The sequence below is a fragment of the Physeter macrocephalus genome, chromosome 20, assembly GCF_002837175.3.
Source record: "Physeter macrocephalus isolate SW-GA chromosome 20, ASM283717v5, whole genome shotgun sequence".
In the NCBI taxonomy this organism is placed as follows: domain Eukaryota; kingdom Metazoa; phylum Chordata; class Mammalia; order Artiodactyla; family Physeteridae; genus Physeter; species Physeter macrocephalus.
The window spans coordinates 5,137,417-5,158,417 of record NC_041233.1 but is presented as its reverse complement, the minus strand read 5'-3'; the positions used below and the strand labels follow the sequence as shown (position 1 = coordinate 5,158,417).

The 21,001-nt window shown below is 44.6% G+C and overlaps 2 protein-coding genes across 2 annotated transcripts in view; one reads left to right on the top strand and one right to left on the bottom strand.

Moving 5' to 3' along the window:
- The window catches only part of TARBP1 (TAR (HIV-1) RNA binding protein 1), a 73,485-nt gene extending 55,857 nt beyond the window's left edge, over positions 1–17,628 (top strand). Inside the window, exons 23-30 of the mRNA XM_024115636.3 lie at positions 6,699–6,785; positions 8,788–8,984; positions 10,569–10,650; positions 12,704–12,875; positions 15,862–16,053; positions 16,238–16,362; positions 16,749–16,885; positions 17,210–17,628. Of these exons, the coding sequence (XP_023971404.2) occupies positions 6,699–6,785; positions 8,788–8,984; positions 10,569–10,650; positions 12,704–12,875; positions 15,862–16,053; positions 16,238–16,362; positions 16,749–16,885; positions 17,210–17,378 (1,161 nt within the window). The 3' untranslated portion in view covers positions 17,379–17,628. The remainder of the gene's footprint in view (positions 1–6,698; positions 6,786–8,787; positions 8,985–10,568; positions 10,651–12,703; positions 12,876–15,861; positions 16,054–16,237; positions 16,363–16,748; positions 16,886–17,209) is intronic.
- Positions 6,443–21,001, bottom strand: part of COA6 (cytochrome c oxidase assembly factor 6) — a 46,020-nt gene continuing 31,461 nt past the window's right edge. The window contains exon 3 of the mRNA XM_024115634.3: positions 6,443–6,710. Coding sequence (XP_023971402.1) covers positions 6,477–6,710 — 234 coding nt within the window. The 3' untranslated portion in view covers positions 6,443–6,476. The remainder of the gene's footprint in view (positions 6,711–21,001) is intronic.

Genomic DNA, 21,001 nt, shown 5'->3' with positions numbered 1-21,001 from the left:
TGGGCATATACCCTGAGAAAACCATAATTCAAAAAGAGTCATGTACCAAAATGTTCATTGCAGCTCTATTTACAATAGGCAGGACATGGAAGCAACCTAAGTGTCCATCAACAGATGAATGGATAAAGAAGATGTGGCACATATATACAATGGAATATTACTCAGCCATAAAAAGAAATGAAACTGAGTTATTTGTAGTGAGGTGGATGGACCTGGAGTCTGTCATACAGAGTGAAGTAAGTCAGAAGGAGAAAAACAAATACCGTATGCTAACACATATATATGGAATCTAAGAAAAAAAAAATGTCATGAAGAGCCTAGGGGTAGGACGGGAATAAAACACAGACCTACTAGAGCATGGACTTGAGGATATGGGAAGGAGGAAGGGTAAGCTGTGACGAAGTGAGAGAGTGGCATGGACATATATACACTATCAAATGTAAAACCGATAGCTAGTGGGAAGCAGCCGCATAGCACAGGGAGATCAGCTCGGTGCTTTGTGACCACCTAGAGGGGTGGGATAGGGAGGGTGGGAGGGAGGGAGACACAAGAGGGAAGAGATATGGGAACGTGTATATGTATAACTGATTTACTTTGTTATAAAGCAGAAACTAACACACCATTGTAAAGCAATTATACTCTAATAAAGATGTTAAAAAATAAATAAATGTATCATCACATCAACATGTTGTACACCTAAACTTACACATATGTCAGTGATATCTCAATAAAATAAATTTTTTAAAATTAATAACCATAACAGTTTAATTTGTGTGCTTTATTTTTCTCAGAATTTCTTGAATAGAATTATTGACAAGATTTTCCAGGCTGGTTTCATCAGTAATCAAGCATCCATAAAATATTTTATAGAATGGATTATTATATTGATTCTTCATAAATTTCCTCAATTTCTTCCGAAGTTCTGGGACTGTTTTTCTTACGTAAGTAAAGGAGATTTTTCATAATTTCTTTTAATGAAGAAAAGATCTTAGCTATGCTGGGAGATTGTTTCACTTTAATAGTTTTCCAGCTGTCAGTTGCCCTGCCCCTAATGTACTGACATCCTAAATTGTGTTTTGCAGGATTTGAATTAATTTAGGAGACAGAAAGCCCTGGCATTTATCTTGAGTATAGCATAATTTTTATTTGAGAGTTCTTCTATTACAGCAAAACAAAGATGGAAAAGGCTTCTGTTATTAAGAAGTAAAGGAAATAGGTGCCTTCTATATTTTTATTTACCAAGCAATGTCTTTGTTTGATCTTAGAGATAAGAATGATGAGGAATTGGGGACTTCCCTGGTAGTCCAGTGGATAAGATTCCGTGCTTCCAGTGCAGGGGTGCAGGTTCGATCCCTGGTCGGGGAACGAAGATCCCACATGCTGCAGGGTGCAGCCAAAAAGTTAAAAAAACAACAAAAAAAAGAATGATGAGGAATTAAATGCATTCCTTACATTCTAAAGAATTTCTTAGTAGGGAAATTTCATATATAACCAAAGCAGAGAGAGTCGAAGGGAGCCCCTACCACCCAGCCAAAAGCAAGTGTCAGTTCGTTTCCATTCTTACCTCCTCTGTACCCTCACGCACACCTCTGATACCCCATCCCCAACGTTCTTATATCTTGAAAATCATTTTTAAGGCATCGATACTAAGATTAGTGATAGAGTTTGCAGTTGCGGGCTTCCTGACAAATAGCAAGTTGTTTCTAAACATCAGTTCTAAATACTTGCCTCGAGTATTTTCTGCTGGTTCCCCAGTTCACCCTTCCCTTTCTCGGTAAATGACCTTGCCTTCTGTGTGTGAAAAGTTATCTCTTTCTGTTTTTTCTTTTCTGCTTCAGGGGGAGAAACTGTTGTTCTCTCTTCCTCATCTGTATCTGTGTCCTTATGTGCATTTCCTTCTGGGACTTTACCCTGAGTTCTGCACTCTTATTCTGTTGACTTTTCCTCCATCCTGCCGTCGTCCTAGTGTCTTCTTTTCCTTCTTCTTTTCCTTCTGTTACCTTCTGTTAAACTTCGAGAGTGAGTATCTTTGCCTTTCTCTCTTGCTCTTCTTAAACCGCTGGGCTCTGCCGCATCTTCAGAAGTCGCACGTTGAGGGCTTCACGTGCAGCTGCAAACAGCCTTGTCTTTTTCTTCATCTTCCTTACTGCCATGCAGCCTTTCTCGTTGACTGTTGCTTTTTTTCTCCAGCGGACTGTACACTGTGGTGATCACTTACTGCGGCAATCCCTTGTCCAGTCCCTTGTCCTTCTCTTTCTATACTCCCTTTGCTTTGTACACCGTCTCTGCTGGTTCGCTGCGTTCCAGCCACCTCCTAGGCCCTCTAACGTAATCACTTCAAACTTCATCCTGTATAACACGAAATTGATGAGCGTGTCTTTGCCTGAAATCCCTGACAGACACACACACACACGCCACTGCCACCACCCCCGCCCACGGTCCTTCACTGTCCCAGGCTCCTCTCCTGAAACCTGGGTGTTGTGATAAACATGGCGGCATCATCTTCACAATGATCCTGAAAAGTAGGTCGGAATTTTTACATTTTACTTAGTGAAAAAAACAGAAGTCCAGAGAGATTAAGTAACTTGTCACACCACTAAGAAATGACAAAGCTCCAATTCAAGTGTGTTTCATTTCAGAAGCTGCGTTCGTCTTCACTGTTCCAAGGTTCCTCTCCTGGCTCTTCCTTCTCCTCTTCATGTCCCTAGAATTAAGAAACATACTTTGACATATTTTCCTGGCATTGCTTCTCAGATCTGTTGCTTTATTAATCTTGTTTGATTTGTCTGCTCTCAAGCGGGTGGGCGCTGCCTCAGAAATTCTCACGGAAGGCCCCTGGCTCTGGTGTGCTTCCAGCCTCCCTGACTCTCCTGTGCCTGGTCAAGCCACCAGTTCGTCCCGTTTTTCCACTCTGCTCAGTCTCTCATTTTCCATAAAGAGCTCTCAGAGCTGCTGTATTCTCTTCACATCTTTTCCTTGTGGACATCAGTCAGGATTTTTCACTGTAAGCAGGTAAAACGTTTGCTGATTGAATCAAAGGGATGGAAGACAGCGGAGATGGGGGAAGTGAGGTAGCTTACACAATGCCCAGAAAGCTGCAGAATCCAGCTTGGAAAATAGGCAGGAACAAGGTGGGGCTCAGTGGTTTCCAGAACTGTAGCCACAGGCGTGCCGTAGAGCAGGTCCGCCGGGGACATTGCTTCACCCCACTGGACGCCTGGTGCCATCACGGCAGTGCTGCAGCCTTGGCCAGCCGTCCGCCTGCCTCCTCTGCCGCCTGCACGGAGTGGGTTCTCTGTGGCCTCTGCCTCTCTGAGTAACGAGTTCTCAACCTAGCATTCAGGGCAGGCGTCTCTGGATCCAGGTCAGGTGACTTCTCTTAGCTGCAAGGAGGCTGGGAAAATGAATGTCTGGCATTTCCAGCTTCTCACAAGACCTGTGAGGTGAAGAATTCCCTGAACTTGGAAGGGGATTCAGAATAGATAACCCCAAACAGGCAGTGTCCACTACACCCTCTTCCTCCTTTATTTGAGGCAGGTGACCTTAGCTTTTATGTTTCCGAGAAAATAGCAGTCATCGCATAGGAATACCTTTACCTTCTCTAGAGCAGTCACGCAAATAAATATATAGGGTTGGCCGAAAAGTTCATTCAGGTTTTGCCATCGCATCCTCTGGAAAAACCCAAACGAACTTTTCGGCCAACCCAATACCTTGTCCATATCCACCCAGGACCGTTTCTCTCCTTTATCAAGGACCCGAGTCTGCTGTTGAGGTAATTCCTCTGCTTGTTCTCTGGTTTCTCTTCCTGTCTGCCTTCTCGGACACCTTAGCCCTCAGTCTCTCTCCTATACCTAGTGTCCCCTTCTTAACCAGATGGTTTCTCATCCATCGTTACGGGTATTGACGCTGAGTGGCTCCTATAGAGGACGCCTATAATCACTTATCTCCCTACCCTGTCAGAGCCAGACTTGCTGAAAGATGTGTGTGTATGCCACAGTTTCGGGGTTTTCATGTTCTCCTCGCCCACAGTTCAATCCAGCGGACCCACCTCCAGCTCGGTCACTTCTCAGACCACCCTTTGCCAGCGTCGGTGGTCAGCCTCCTCCTGTTTCTTCCCATCCATCCATGCTGCAGACGACCTCCTTGTTCCTGGTTCAGTAACACACTTCCCTGGTTCCTCCTGCCCCTCTGTTTCCTCTTTTCTGTGTCCTTTCTGGGCATTTCCTTCCCTCCCCAGCTGTTAAATGTTAGCGCTTCTCAAGGCTGGGCCGCCTTCTTTCCTTAATTTCTCCTTTTATAGTCAGTTTTAGCTGGGTCATGGATTCACTTACTGTCTGATGTGAATGACCCAATAATTTATCTCTCTCTTCCAGACACCTTTCCCTAAGTGCTCCATCAGGCTGGCTGCAGCCACACCCGGCCTGGCCATGCTGGATGGAGCGCAGCCATGCCCGTTCATATATCAGTACATATCGTTCATGGCTGTGTTTGAGCTAAAAGGGCAGAGTCGAGTGTTTGCAACAGACTGTGTGGACCTCACAGCTGTATTTTTATTCACTGTTTGGTCCTTTACAGAAAGCTTTGCTGACCCCCGCTGCAGACATTCTTCTTGAATGTTTATAAATCTTCTAAAACTTGGATGTCTGACACCAGGTGCCTTATATTTGCCCCACACTTGATCTTTTTTCTACTATTGTAAACAGCACCACCATCTGTACAGCTGCACAAAGCAGGGAACCCGGCTCTTTTCCTGACTCTGGCCCACATCCTGTCGCTCTTACCTCCCGAGTGTTTCTCAGCCACCGTCTCCCGTCTCTGCGTTTGGCCTTGGTCCAGGCTGCATCGTCCACTGCACTGCTCCCCTCGGTGGACCACCTGTGTCCCCTCTTCCTCCCTTTCAATCTACTCTCCACACCGAGGCCAGAGCAGGTTCTTCAAAATGAAAATGTGATCAGGTCGTCCACTTTCTTAAAACACTGCTCTCAGAACAAGGACCGAAGTCTTGAGTGGCCTGCAGGTCTCACGTGGTCTGTGCCCTCCTCCCCGTCCAGTCAGTGTGCCCCACGTTCCCACCTCTGCACTCGAGTCATGGATGCATGGATGGGCTCAGTTTTCTGTTGCTGGAACATTCCAAAGGCCAGGGGTGTGAACAACAGCACTCTGCTATTTTTCCTGCTTCTGGATTGACTGGACCAGGCTGGGCTGTTGTGCATGTGGTGTCCACTGGGCTGGGACCTGCAAACAACTTCTTCGGCCACGTGCTTGTCACCTGGGCTGCGGTAGTGGGGACAGCCGAGGCGCCGGGCACCACTGATGCTGCACCTCTCTCTGGTTGCTCAGGGTTCCAAGGACGAGCGTTCCAGGAGGACGCGTCTCGGTGTGCCCGTGCTTTCCCAGCCTCTGATCGCGCCCTGCCGCTTATCGGCCAGAGCAGACGGCGTGCCCGAGCCCCCCAGCTGGGAGGGGCTGCATTAGGGCCTGATTGCCGGGCAGCTCGCTTCAGCGGGGACCCCCCGTGTGGCCGAGTACTGCTCTGCCCTCTTCTGTTCTTTCTCCTCTCTGCCTGCCTGCCTGCTTCTCTTCCTTCAGGTCGCACTTCATGTGTCGTTTGTGTCATTTCTTAAAGGAAGTTGCCTCCCTGAGTACTTTAGATCCCCTTAGTGTGGGTTTTTGTAGCACATAAATAGTTCTTTTTATCATGGGAATTTTAATTTATTGTCTGGTTTGATTTTGTCTTTCCTCTCCATTAGACCATAAGCTCCAGGAAGGCAGGAATCTTAGCTATTTTTGCTTTCCTGTTTCTGCCACAGTAACTGGTCCATGGAAGACAGTCGATAACTACTAGTTACATAAAGGAATTAATCATCTGATTCGCCTTTTGGAACAGTTTCTGAACTGTGATGTCTGTAGTCTTTCCAGTCTACCTGGCCTCCGTCAGTTTTTTAATCATTAAAATAATGTGTAATTCCAAGTCACTATCATTGGGAAGGTTTCCGAATTCCAGTTGAACACTCTTAGAGGTAGCGTTTCATTGAGGCTTTTTTTTTTTTTTTTTTTTGCGGTACGCGGGCCTCTCACCGCTGTGGCCTCTCCCCGTTGCGGAGCACAGGCTCCGGACGCGCAGGCTCAGCGGCCGTGGCTCACGGGCCCAGCCGCTCCGCGGCATGTGGGATCTTCCCGGACCGGGGCACGAACCCGTGTCCCCTGCATAGGCAGGCGGACTCTCAACCACTGCGCCACCAGGGAAGCCCAGCATTGACGCTTTTTTTAAGCAGCTGCAGGGCCCCATTTAACCTCTGCTGTTCCCCTCCGCACGGGGCCTTTGCCTCCCACTTGCCTGTCTTTGCGCGTCTTGCTCGTCTTCACCTGTTGCTCCTCTTTCCTGTTTCCCTGCCCACCCCGCTTTCTCCAGCCAGCCCTTCTCTCCCCGCAGTGAACTCACCCTGCTCTCCACCAGTTACTCCTCGCCTGAGTGGTTAGCGGGCGTGGGTCTGATGAGTGTTGTGCGGGCGGGCATTTGGCTCTGGGACGTTCCTGTCCTTTCTCGCTTTTCCTCCTCTACTCCCACCCGGGCCGTGGCTGCGTCGGGGAGGAGCCGGCCTCACGGCCCGGGCCCCAAGCGTCCAGCCCGGTGCCTTGATGTGCGCGGGCTCGCGGCAGCCTTGAATGACTGTTTCGTGTATTTGATTGATTTTCAGGCTGAAGAAAACCTTAAAACAAGCATTTGTACATTTTTATCAGTTTTGTCACATTTGGACATCCTTACTGAAAATATTCCAGAGAAGGTGGGTTTATATTGTTTATAAGAAGAGTTCAGACTTGACTATCAAAATAGAACTTATACATTTGTACTAACTGTTTTCATTTAGAGTCCTTGTGTGTTTTGCAGTTGCTCCCCTTCCCCTCCACTCCCCTCCTAATGGCACACGCACTTAGACACAAATGCACAATACGGTGTTACCCACGGGCACACACACACTGAGATAACGCCTGAGCACATGTTAAATCTCAAGACAGATCAATGGGCAACTTTTAACGATAGGATGCTTAACTTTATACAAGTATTTATGTAAGATTATTTAAATAAGACTTCCCTTATTGCATTTAACTGTTCCTTGGCTGGGAGAGTTATTTAACAAGTGCTTGTACAAAGAAACTCATGGTCAGAGTATTAAAAGCCATTGTGTTATTGAAGGTTTATATAAAATGACTGTCATTATTCAGAGTGTGAAAGCCAGTTCTTCATCCTTCTCAGGTTTAAAGCATCTTCCCTAGATAAGTAGAGATCTTAGTTAATTCTGGTTAATCACTATGGCAACTGCAGAGCATTCAGGAAAACCTGCCAGTAAAGATTTAGAGCAAGATTCTATATTATTGAATCTACATAGAATGTACTTACATGCTGTAAACTCTGGGAGAAACGTAACACAGTTGACCCTCGGTCAACACAGGAGTTGGGAGGACTGACCCTCTGTGCGGTGGGAAATCCACACGTAACTTTACAGTCACCGTGATACAGGGTTCCTCATCTGTATCTGTGGGTTCAGCCCCCCGAGGATCATGCAGCACTGTAGTACGTCTTCAGTGGAAAAAATCCACGTATAGGTGGACCCGCATAGTTCAAACCCCTGTTGTTCAATGGTCAGATGTCTGAAATAAATGTTGTTTAGTGTTGAAAGTGAGGTAAAAATATTGGGGGGATAGGTTTCCTAGAATTTTCCAAAGTGTTGTCTTTAAGTATGGTAACAGATTTCGTTGTTAACCTATTTCATCAATCCTAAGAACAGGTCTTTCTTCCCACCACATTTTAACCTCAAAAACCATGATAATATCTTAAAATTGATGGTGTGTTACAGTGCCTGTCAGCCAGATGGCAGTGTGTTAGTTATAGTTATGTGAAAACTTTTGTTAACACCTTCTGGTAAGAGTTAAGAAAGCTCTAGCATCAGATAATAGCAGTTGTTATCTTTCTGTTTTAAATATGTACAGGGAAGAGATTTGCTTACAATCTGTTGAGAGAAGTAAGACAGACTATTGCAGGGCTCTTAGCTTGGTGCAGCCCAGTAACATTTACAGATGAGCCGTTTGGTAGGAGCATTAAGGTAGCTCCTGATACTGTATTAACAGTTTGAGTCCATCTGGTTGCCACATTAATACATGTCACTTTCTTTGCCTTTCAATATCTGTCGAACTGTGTGGTTTTAGAAATCAGGGATTATCATTGCATAAAATCTCCTGGTTGTGAAGGTGAAAAACTCTGTGAATTCACAGGAAAAGACTACAGGGAAGTTTAAACTCTTATTATTTTCCTCCCCACTTCTTAATTTTCCTGCCACCACTCGGTGCTGTGTGGGTCCAAGGTCACCATTAGGGAAAACAGAGTAGTTGAGACCAGGGGAAAACAGCACTTTATGAGATACCTTGCTCAAGTTCACTTAATATTTGTAACTTTTTCAGCCCATGGTAAGGTAATAAGTGATGGAGACTTCTTAAAACACTGGTCATACAATGGTTAGCATGAACGTACTTCATTCAGATTAACCTTGGTACTGGAGTATGGGGGAAAACGTGGCAGCATGGTAAATAAAAACTAAAGAGCTGGGAAGATACTTTCCTTCTTGAGGAAATTACTCCTGCCAGTGTATCTGTCTGAGAATGACAATGCAAAACCAGTGAAATAAGATTTTACTTTGTAGCATTTTTGTCACCTGTACACCTTGTTCTTGGTCATACAGTCAAGGGTAAAATGGTCCATGTTTACATCTGAAGAATGTTTCTCCTTTTCAGAAACTAATTCTGAAGCAAGCCCTTATTATCGTACTGCACTGGTGTTTTAATCACAATTTTAGCATTCGACTGTATGCCTTAGTTGCTCTTAAGAAAATCTGGAGCATGTGTAAGACATTGCACATTGAAGAACTTGATGCTTTGACTTCCATTATTGAATCCAGTCTGAATCAAGTGGAAAACATGCATGGAGCAGGGTAAGCAGGCCTTGTCCTCCCCTTTCCCCTCGGTCCAGCATTGTGTGCAGAGAGGGTGTAGAGGGTGCCCAGCTTTAGCAGCTTCTGTTGAGCCCATCACGCTGCAGTGCACGGAGCTCAGATGAAGCAGCGTTTAAGCAGCTCACTATTTGATGTGCAGTTTAATTACAGTTCTAAGTGGTGTCAGCTCCGTCATTGACCTTTCTCTTTTCTTTTTCTTTTTTTGCTCTTTAATCCTTGATCTTTAATTTAGGGACCTCTAGATGTTTCTCTTCAGCGTAGCCAAATGTTTGCATCCTCTGTTGTCAAAGAACTGCTGAGAAGCAGCAGGACGTGACTAAAGCCATGCTTGTAACCCCTCAGATGTCCCGGTTAAAGCCGGAAGCTCCTGCCTTTCTCTTTTCTAAGAGAGCTTCTCTATCCCCCAAACAAAATCCTACTCAGGTGCTCAATATCAGACAGATACAACACCGCTGCTGTGATGGAGTAGGTCGGGGTGCACTGCTCAGAGCAAAACCCACGGGGATGGGAGCTCGGACACACATTGGGGTGTTGTCCTTTGAAGAGGACAGGTGCATAAGGAGGGACAGGTGTATAAGGAGGGGCCGGTCTCCTCTTCTCACCCCACTGATGTTGAGGCCCAGCCGGCAGTGACAGGAGGGGCTGGGAACTCAGGGCTGAAGAAGGGACGTCGGCCGAAGCAGGAGAATGATCTTGCCGGGAAGGCGTCTTGAAATTGCTGCTTAGCTTTTGGGTTGTTGGTCATGAATTTAAACTGAAACCTGCCGGTGGCCATGTTTTGTCATTTTTATTCCTCCCTCTTTTGCCTTCTAAAACTTGACACATTGGGGGGTTTTGTTGTTTGTGAGTATGTATCTAAGTATTTAAAACCTATTGCTTTCATTTGGCTGATGAAAGCGGGTACAGTTTGGCCGCATGTCGTGAATCTTCAGGGTAGAAAACGTGACTTATGTGGACTTCCCCGGCAGTCCCGAGCTTAAGACTCCGCGCTTCCACTGCAGCGGGCGATCCCTGCTCGGGGAACTGAGATCCCACATGCTGCGCGCTGCGCAGCCAGAAAAAAAAAAAAAAGGAACTTATGTAACGATTTTCTCTCCTAAAAAAAAAAAAAAGCATTTATGGCCAGAGAGAGACATAAGGATCCCAGCCTAGATTTCTTACATGCTTCCCTTTTAGAATTCTTTTTCCCCAAGCACGTGAGTTGTACCTGCGGCAGCTGTTCCTGTGAGATTTTCCCATCGTTGTCTGTTGACTGACGACTGTCTCTTTGATGGAGTGGAGACCTGAGTTTCGTTCTTGTTGAGTCATTGTTTGACCTAAGACTGTGAGAGACTTATTTAATTTCTTTGTCTGTCTTTGAGTTTCATTTCAAAGTGTCAGATTTAGGGTCAGCTTTTAAGGATGTTGATCTTGGAGATAGGGGTTATAAATCTTGGGATAAAATTCACAAGATTTTCCATTCACTCTAAATTCTGCAGTACCTCTTGAAGAGAGCTACTTGGTTTTCCCCCTTACCAGAGTGGGTTCATTAGTCTCTACCTCACACGTATCTTTAACACTTAGGAACGCGAAGAAGAACTGGCAACGGATCCAGGAGCATTTCTTCTTTGCAACGTTCCACCCACTTAAGGATTACTGTCTGGAGGTGAGCAGAGAATATTATTTGCGAACTCTCTTCCGTATCTTTAGCTTCCTTTCTGCCGCGGTTGTTGAAGGTATAATGAGGTTAACTGTCCTTACACCGCCTTCACGTCGTAAAGTGCTCCGTGAAATTTTGTCACTTCGTGCAGATGGCTGCTTGCGCTTCACTCTTCAGCAGTGAAAACTGGCTAGTCATTTTCACTTTCTGTTTCTCAGGCAGTGTCTGGCTTGTAAACACTGGAAGGGGGAATATTTAACTCTGAACAGAAATCTGTTCTGACATTAAAAGGAAATGAGTGAGAACATTTGTGCAGGTGAGATTTGTTGTAACGAAGCCCATTGTTATGAAAGAGCGAAAAGATCTACTCTTTTAAGTGCCTATTTTAACGAAGCCCATTGTTATGAAAGAGCGAAGAAAAGATCTACTCTTTTGTTAAGTGCCTATTTTAGGTTCTGGATGGCTGGAATTGTATAGCAAATGATCCACCATCTCACTGATCGTAACAGAATGTGCTTATATAATTTCTTTAAACTTATTACGGTTAGCATGTGAATTAATATATAGATTATTAAAATTTGTACATATGATATTACTTTCTCCCTTTTTCGACTACAGTTATAGTGTTCTGCCTTGGAATTTAAAACATGTGATCTAGGAACTTGGAAGTAGCAGAAACGTTAGCTACCATGCATAAGTAGTTTTTTTGTTGTTGGGCTGTGTGTGTGTGTGGATTACTAATAAGCTGGCCTTTAAAAAAAATACAGATCTATATGTTGTGAGATAGTCATCATAGAACATTATTGTGTACTTTGTTGCTTCATTGCAAAAATTATTTAGGATTTTTCAAATATTTTAACGTGCTCTGTTCTGTGTCCTTTAGCGCCCAGAATGCTTTGTTTGACATCTTTCTGAAGGACTCTTAATAACTCTCTAGTGCTAAGTCAGCCTTTTCTATTCAGTTCTCCAGCAGGAGTAAGTCCCTTGCTTCCCCTTTTCCTTCATCCTGACTTTGCCTCACCCTCATATGTTTTATATATTTTATTCTCTATTAATTATACGAACCATAACTGTACATATCAAAATAATGGCACACGAGAACTCTGTTTCTCTGTACATTTGGAGCTATACTTGGTGTACCTACTTAATAAACAGTTGCATTCATTATGTCAGTTTCAATTTGCACAAATATTGTTAATAAAGAGAAAACTATATTCATTCTAAAAACTTTTATGAAGACTTGCACATTGTTATAAGTTTATTACTTTATTTTTAAATTGCCTACTGTGCTTCTGTTATAAGTTTATTACTTTATTTTAAATTGCCTACTGTGCTTCTGCTTCCTATGTGCCTTTTCACATTTGAGGATTATCTGGATCTCAGTTTTCTTGTCATAGGTAATAAGAAAAGGGAAGGAGGATTGTTACGTAACGACTGAAGAACTGCTGTTCACAGTGGAGTTACACTGTGCAGTTTACAAATCACTTTCATATGCTCTTTTAACCTGATTTTACCCTCATTTTACCAATGAGGAAGTTGAAGCTGAGAAAGGCTAATAGCTTGTCTAACGTCACCCAGCTAAGATACAGTCGAGGCAAAATCTAGATTCTAAATGAGTATATTGGCAGCGAGAGTAAAGATCTGGCATCACAAGAGCTTGAACTTGATTGCTTGTGGAGGTGACTGTCTGGTCGTCAATAAAGAGCATTTATCCAAATGTTGTCCAACATTAATGCTGATTAATTCCAAAACACTCACTTCTTGCTTGTATTAAGAGCGTGGTGTATATTATGTTACATACAGTTAGAAATACTGGAGTGGAAGATCTGCCCGCTCTCAAGGATTTCCTAAATTAATCCCTTAATTTCTTAGAGAAGATAAGAAGTATAGATAGACAATTGCTACAAGATATAAATGAAAGTATGTAATTTGATCAGATGTGATAGTTTGGGAGAACACATCAGTAATAATAATTAAGTTGTACTTTAAACATGTTATCATGTATTTCTTTGTTATTTTTAGGGGAAAAAAACTTAGATTTTTACAATTCTCCTTTCAGACCATATTTTACATCCTTCCACGCCTTTCCGGCCTTGTTGAGGACGAATGGATTGCCATTGGTAAATTTACCAGGTTCACTGACATTCCTTTAGATGCAGGATTTCAGTGGTACCTTTCTCCAACTCAGCTCTGTGAACTAAAACCAGGTGACTGGTCCCAGCAGGACATAGGTAAGAAAAACTTTTGTTTTACTTTTTCTCCCTGTTGCCTCGGTCAGGCTCACTGATTTGCGTGACTTGGAATAGGTGGTTGATGGCGTCACTTTTTCATTGATGTGGTGAATTCTACTCCTCCCCTTAGAGAAAAGACAGAAAGTGTGGCGTCACTCGGACTGGTACTTTCAGTTGACGTTGGCTTTGCTCTTAACAGCCAAAGAGAGCTTGATCTGCTTTACTATGTAAAGCTAAAGGCTTCTGTTTTCTTTGAAGTATTGTTAATTAATATTCATTGCTCTTCTGCTATATATTTCTGAAAAAAGATAGATATAAAGAAGGGCCAAATTAAGAAATCTCTTTTCTTGTATTTGGGAGTGCAGCAGAGCTCTGCATTCCCTGCTGGGTCTGGCTGAACATCACTCATCTCTTACCCTCTTCCCTGTGGCTCCAACCCTTACCCTCTCTTCCCTGTGGCTCCAGCCCTCCTTTCACGCCCCGGCCCCCATCCTTCCCTGCAGCTTTCTCTAGGACCCGCCTTTCCCTCTGTTACTTCTCCTCCTTCCCTTCGCAATCCAGCTGCCCCAGAAAACCGGGGATCAAGTCCCCCGCCCGTTTTTAAAATCACAGCTAACCTTGAGAGATGTGTAGTAGTGATCTGCATTCTCAGCATTTCTGTCACTCACATTTTGTCCTCCTTCTGGCTTCCCCAACCCATAAGCATCATTAAAACTTCTTTCAGAAAAGCAGAAATTGTCTACTTCTTTACAAAATCTAAATAGATGCTCTTTTCTTACCATACCTGACCTTATGTAGCATTTATTTGCTCATTTCTTGCTATCCTGATTTTTCTCCTCAGTCTGACTTTTCTCACCCTCCTTTGAGTTCCCCTCCCTCGTCCCTTATATTTATCATTCTCTCAAATTTTAGTGTTTTCAGGAATCCCTAGGACATCATGTTAAAAGTGCAGATTCTTGGGTCCCACCCTTAGATGTTTGCCTGGAGGAGAGTCCTAGGAAAGTGCATTTTTTAAATGAAATACTCTAGATGGTTCATTTTAAGACTATCACCTTAAATGTACTTACTCTGTCAACAAAGATTTACTGATGCCCCCTGTGTGCTGAACAGAAGACAAAGGCCCTGCCCTCAGGGCGCTTACGTTCCTGGGGGGCGGGACACGACACAACCCTAAACAAACAGATAAGGTGTCAGGTAGTAAAAAGTACTATAGAGAAAATAAAGCAGTGAGAGAGAGGATTAAAAAGACCTTTTTAAGGAGTTGACATCGAGCAGAGGCGTACATGAAGTGAGAGCAAGTCAGGCAAAGCCTGGGGAAGAGCAAATGTGGATTTGGGGGCAAAAGACAGTGACAAGAGCCTTCTCAGGGTGGAGGGGCCAGCCCGGCGGGGAGGAGCCGAGAGCAGCACATCTGGACTTCTTGTCTGAGTTCTGCCATGGCGGGGTGGGTGGAGCAGAGAAGTGGGCAGTTACTGGATGGGGAAGAGGCCACAGAGGTCCTTCTGTTTGTTTGTTTTGGGTAAAGAGAGGGATATTGCAACAGGGTTTCTCTGCTGAGACGTGCATGCTAAATGCTTTCATTGGCCTGCTTTTCTTATTCTGTGTGCCCTCCCTGCATATTTTTATTAATTTCCACAGCTGGAAACCACCACCTATGTAACTGCAACCTTCAGATCTTTATCTCTGGCCAGCCTCTTTCCTGAGCCTTCTGGACGCTTGCACCAGCTCACCTATAAGCTCTTTAAACTCAGTATCCAAATCCACGTACCTATCCGCCCAGATGCGCCTCTTCTAATCCCCTTCCTATTAGTGGTCTCACAGGACTCATTCTTCTGCTGTCCCTCTAGTCTGTTATCAGATATTGGCGATTCTGCTCTTGCTCTGCGGCCCCTCTTGCAGAGATTGTTTCTGTCTTTGAAAGCCTCTCAGTGGTTTTTCCCTCCCCAACTTATCCTCCACATCGTTTTTAAGAGGGGATTTTTCTGCAACACAAAACCCGTACTGTTACCCCCCCTTCTTAAAACCCTGTACCGCCTCCTGTCTGTAGAATAAATTCTTTATCATTTTATACACAAAGCCCTATCGACGTGGTCTGAGTCTCGTCCCTCCCTCCACTGCAGGCTGTGAGCGACGCCAAGGCATCGCCAAGGCACCGCGCTGCCTGCGTCCATCCTGCTCGTGGCACGTGTCCACGGTCTGCCCCGCCCTTCCCACGCGCTCTCCCTTGCAGACTCTTATACTCCCTTCCCTTGAGCCCTCCTGCTTCTTGCTCTTGCTCTTTTGCCCCTCCCTCCCCCAGACATTAGCAACTCCTGTCTGTGTGAGCACACCCTCAGTATAGTACCGCGTCGTGGTTCCGTGCGTGTCTCTTCCCTCCCCAGTAACCTGAGTGCCCCCGTTTGCCCAGTCCGGTTTGGAGTGGGAAGGAGAGCCTCAGTCCTGAACTAGAGATCACAACGCACATTACACCAGGTCAATAACATCCATGGCCTCATCGGGGTAGCCAAGAGATCACTGCTTCAAAGAACAGTCCTCGTTTTTACAAAAGGTCCCCCAAGTACTTGGAAAATAATTTAAGATAAAGACTGTTTATGTTGTTTTTCTGGCATATAATATTTCTACAGAAAATTCCAGTCTAATAACACCATTGTTTCTAAGATACGCCATTATTTTATGTAACTCTAAGAAAAAAATACTACCAAACCCATGATACCCTTATGGATTCTAAGATGCTTCCCAATTTGGGGTATGCTAAAATGGAAAAAATGTGCATCTTTGATTTTCATGAAATGTTGTCGTATTTTGGTTAGCAGGGTAGAATTTGAACATTTTAAACTGTTACTGAAAATGACAATTGTATCGGAATCCAAGTAAAGTTCTTTAGTCAGTGCATCTCATTCTAAACTATCATTTTAAGCTCTTAAAAAAGTATATATGCATGTAAATCAGTAGAGAGGGAGATTTATATTTGCTTTTTCTTTCCCAGGCTCTAACTCAGGCGAAGCAGATAACGAGTCAGAGTGGAGTGATGTTCAGAAGAAGATTATCCCGTGGAGAAACAATGTTCCCGACTCAGACCTGGAGCTGGTGTTTCAGGATCGTGCGGCCAAACTTGGAAAGTCACTCAGCAGACTGATTGTAGTGGCCTCACTCATTGACAAACCAACCAACTTAGGAGGTAAAATTAGAGTTTCCACTGGGCTTGCTTAACATCTTCTGATCCTGAAAATTTGTAGCTGACACAGTGCCACTTGTGGCCTCTCTTGCACATTTCCCCCTCTCCGGGGGCTTCAGAGGAATGCCTGGGACCTAGTGAACTTGGCCTTAGACTGGCGACAGTAACCCCAGCTTGTCCTGTGCAGGGCTGTGCCGGACCTGTGAGGTGTTCGGGGCCTCGGCGCTCGTGGTTGGCAACCTTCAGTGCATCAGAGACAAACAGTTTCAGCACCTCAGCGTTTCAGCAGAACAGTGGCTTCCTTTAGTGGAGGTGGGTGAGACTCTTTTGTAGTACTCTGTCTTTACGTTATCAACGCTTTTGCAGTAGTCCATCCTTTAACAGCTTAAAAATAATAGTGAAAAGTAAAATACAGCCCCCTCTGTTCTCCTATTCTTATTATCTTTCACACTGTTGTATTTTTAGAAATCAATAGTGTAGAATTCTTTTCAGTAAAATGTGTCCTGTTATATAAGTAACTCTTGTTTGATAAATTTATGAGATGCTGGGAGCATTCTTTTTTATAGTGTATGATTCTGTCCTTTTCCTTTTAACAAATTTCAGTTTCATGAAACTGTTTTTTTCTTTAACTGATTTTACCCCCAGGAGGGCTGTAAATGCATGATTTAATATTCTGCTCTTTGTAAACGAATATTAAGGTAAAAGCACCTCAGCTGATCGATTATCTGCAACAGAAAAAAGCAGAAGGTTACACCATCGTGGGTGTGGAACAGACTGTGAAAAGTTTAGACCTAACCCAGTACTGCTTCCCTGAGAAGTCTCTACTCTTGTTGGGGTAAGAACACTGGCTTGAGAGTCTGTCTAGAAAACGTTTCAGGTTTACAGTTTTACCTGGACTCTTGATCATACACCTGTACCTGGCTTTTAACTTGCAAGGTTTATGGAAAGCCCCCCTAAGTTTTCGTTTTATTTCACCCGTTTGGGATGGTCGGGTGAACACAGAATTGACCCATAAACCTTCTTGTTACACTCTTTTCCTGGTACCATAGACTTGTGTCATTTTGTTAACCTGTCTCTTCCAGTAACATCCAGGATATCTGAGAAAAAAATTGTTTATTATAAGAAAACTAACCTTTCTTCTCCCATTTTTCTGAATCAGAAATGAACGGGAAGGAATTCCAGCAAATCTGATCCAGCAGTTGGACGTGTGCGTGGAAATTCCTCAACAGGGCGTCATCCGCTCCCTCAACGTCCACGTGAGTGGAGCTCTGCTCATCTGGGAATACACCAGGCAGCAGCTGCTGAAGCAGGGGGACCCCGGGTCCTGAAGCTTGTGCCTTGTCTGAGACGAGTTATCAAGTTATCTATTGGTGCTGATGAAACATTGTTTTAAAACTATTCGGACTGATGAGATAGATTCTGAAATCTATTGGGATAATTTGCATTTCTTTATTTGCAGTTTAATGCCAAAACTTTGTCACGTGCCTTAACTATATTGCTGTATGCTGTCCCCTTTAATAAACCTTTTTTAAAGCTAAGTTGTATTGCTTCTTTAATAAAATATTTTAAGCAATTGTGGAAGTAAAACAATGTATTTTAAAAAGATCAGTTTTTGCCTAGAAGCTAGTTTTGTCAGAAATGTGGATCACGTAGGAGGAAGGCAGAATTAAGGCAGCTCTGATTATCTGTGAACACCACACCCTTGTCAAGAACAAGCGCCGGGGGCAGGGCTGGAAGCAAAGTTTCAGCATGAGGAGGAGTCACTGGCTTCTCTCTGCTGATTTGTATCTACTTCTGCGCAGGGAGGAAACATGCTTGGCAAGGTGCCAAACCAGCTTCCCTGTGAAGTTCATAATTTTTTTTAAAGCCATAAACTAGGCCATAATCGTTCATATGAAGTTTTTAGGAAATTTTCATATGCCATCTTTGCTCAGGGTTCAAATAGTGATTGATTAGAAATAGCCTGTCTTCTAACGGTTGTCAACGTGGACCCAAAGGAGGTGACTTACCCTTGCACATCGTTACCAGTAGTGAGAATGGAACCCACGAGGGCTAATTTACTGTTTCTCTTCTTCTGAGGTTTTTTTGTTTGATATTAGGATTACTTGATTATTTAATGGTAACTATCACCATCCGGCAATGCACTTCAATCAATCATGTCTGGGTCTTTTTTTTTTTTTTTTTTAAAACGTTCACTCAGAATTATTTAATTACACGACTAGATAACTGAAAAAGAATTTTCCATTAAAAACAGTTTCAGAGCTAGAAAGTATCAATAATATACTGGCTAACAGGTTACGACTCTAGGGCAGTGACATGATTAAACAGAAATGGCTTGACTCTTATGGATGCATTAATCTAGATTCGATGTTGGCTCAGAAATCTATTTACAAATGCAATTTCAAAATTAAAAAAATAATCTGTCTTGAGTTTTGTTTTCTTTCCGTGTCCATAAAATGAAGAGCTTTTCCTGATCACGAGTTTTTCGTACAACAGACAAGTAAATCGCGTGGCTCTAGCCAGACATGTTTACAACCTTAGGAACTTCATGGCAAACTGGCCTCTTTCAATAGGCAGACAGCGACCCCTGTCATTTCAAATGAAGCTGTTCAACATCAATCGGTGACGGTCATAGCTTCATTAGTATTCATCGACCTGCAGGATGCTCCTGGTAAGATTGTCAGGTTTTAACCAAGTCATTTTCCAGCAAACCTTCTCCCATACGTTTTGGAACTTTCCTTTGCATCTAGCACCACACTGCAGCTCCCAACTCCTGACGTAAAAGCTGGGTCCTTTTTTAATAATAATTAAGTTTCAGAGTTCGTTACCTGAATGTATTTTTTTCTTCTGTAGCTTTATTTTTATTTATTTATTTATTTATTTTACTCTACAATATCACTTATATGTAGAATCTAAAAAATAATACAAATGGATCTATATGCAAAACCGAAACAGATACAGAAAAAACAACCTAGTGGTTACCAAAGGGGAGAAGGAAAGGGGGAAGGCCAAATTAGGGATATGGGATTAACAGATACAAGCTACTATATATAAAATAGATAAGCAACAAGGATATACTGTGTAACACAGTGGGGGTGCGAGAAGATGGCGGAAGAGTAAGACGCGGAGATCACCTTCCTCCTCACAGATACATCAGAAATACATCTACACGTGGAACCTCTCCTATAGAACACCCACCGAACGCTGGCAGAAGACCTCAGACCTCCCAAAAGGCAAGAAACTCCCCACGTACCGGGGTAGGGCAAAAGAAAAAAGAATAAACAGAGACAAATAGGTACGGGGCCTGCACCAGTGGGAGGGAGCCGTGAAGGAGGAAAGGTTCCCACACACTAGAAGCCTCTTCGCGGGCGGAGAAGGCGGGTGACGGACGGGGGAAGCTCCGGAGCCGCGGAGGAGAGCGCAGCAGCGGGGTGCGGAGGGCGAAGCGGAGAGATTCCCGCACAGAGGATCGGTGCCGACCGGCACTCACCAGCCCGAGAGGCTTGTCTGCTCACCCGCCGGGGCGGGCGGGGGCTGGGGGCTGGGAGCTGAGCCTCGGACTTCGGTTGGATCGCAGGGAGAGGACTGGGGTTGGCGGTGCGAACACAGCCTGAAGGGGCTAGTGCGCCACGACTGGCCGGGAGGGAGTCCGGGAAAAAGTCTGGAACCGCCAGAGACAAGAGACTATTTCTTCCCTTTTTGTTTCCTGGGGCGCGAGGAAAGGGGATTAAGCGCGCCGCTTAAAGGAGCTCAGAGATGGGCGCAGAGCTGCCGAAGAGACAAGAGACATTTTCTTCCCTCTTTGCTTCCTGGGGCGCAAGGAGAGGGGTTTAAGTGCTCCGCTTAAAGGAGCTCCAGAAACGGGTGCGAGCCGCGGCTGTCGGCGCGGGCAGCAGAGACGGGTGTGGGACGCTAGGGCTGCTGCTGCCGCCACCAAGAAGCCTGTGTGCGAGCACAGGTCACTCTCCACACCGCCCCTCCCGGGAGCCTGTGCAGCCCGCCACTGCCGGGGTCCCGGGATCCAGGGACAGCTTCCCCGGGAGAACGCGTGGCGCGCCCCGGGCCGGTGCAGCGTCACGCGGCCTCTGCCGCCGCAGTCTCGCCCCACATCCGTGCCCCTCCCTCATCCCGCCCTGTGCCACAGCCCCCAGATCAGCTGCTCCTTTAACCCCGTCCTGTCTGAGCTAAGGGCATACGCCCTCAGGTGATCTACGGGCAGAGGCGAGGGCAAGTCCAAAGCTGAACCCCAGGAGCTGTGCGAACAAAGAGGAGAGGGGGAGGTCTCTCCAGGCAGCCTCAGAAGCAGCGGATTAAAACTCCACAATCAACTTGAAGTGCCCTGCATCTGTACAAAACCTGAATAGACAGCAAAATATCCCAAGTTGAGGAGGTGGACTTTGGGAGCAAGATATACTATTATTTTCCCCTTTTTTTCTTTTTGTGAGTGTGTATGTGTGTGCTGCTGTGTGAGATTTTGTCTGTATAGCTTTGCTTTCACCATTTGTCCTAGGGTTAGACCGACCGTTTTTTTTAATAGAAATTTTTCTTCTTCATAATTATTTTTTATTTTAATAACTATATTTTATCCTACTTTATTTTGTCTTCGTCCTTTCTTTCATCCTTTCTTCCTTCCTTTCCTCCCTCCTTCCTTTCTTCCTTCCTTCTTTCCTCCCTTCCTTCCTTCCTCCTTTTCTTCCTCCCTTCCTTCCTTTCTTGCTTTCTTCCTTCCTTCATTTCTTCCTTCCTTTCTCCCTTCCTTCCTTCCTCCCTTTCTTCCTCCCTTCCTTCCTTTCTTGCTTCCGTCCTTCATTTCTTCCCTCCTTTCTCCCTTCCTTCCTTCCCTTCTCCCTTCCTTTCTTCCCTCCTTCCCTCCTTCCTTCCTTTCTTTCCTATTTTTTCTCCCTTTTATTTTGAGCCGTGTGGATTAAAGGCTCTTGGCGCTCCAGCCAGG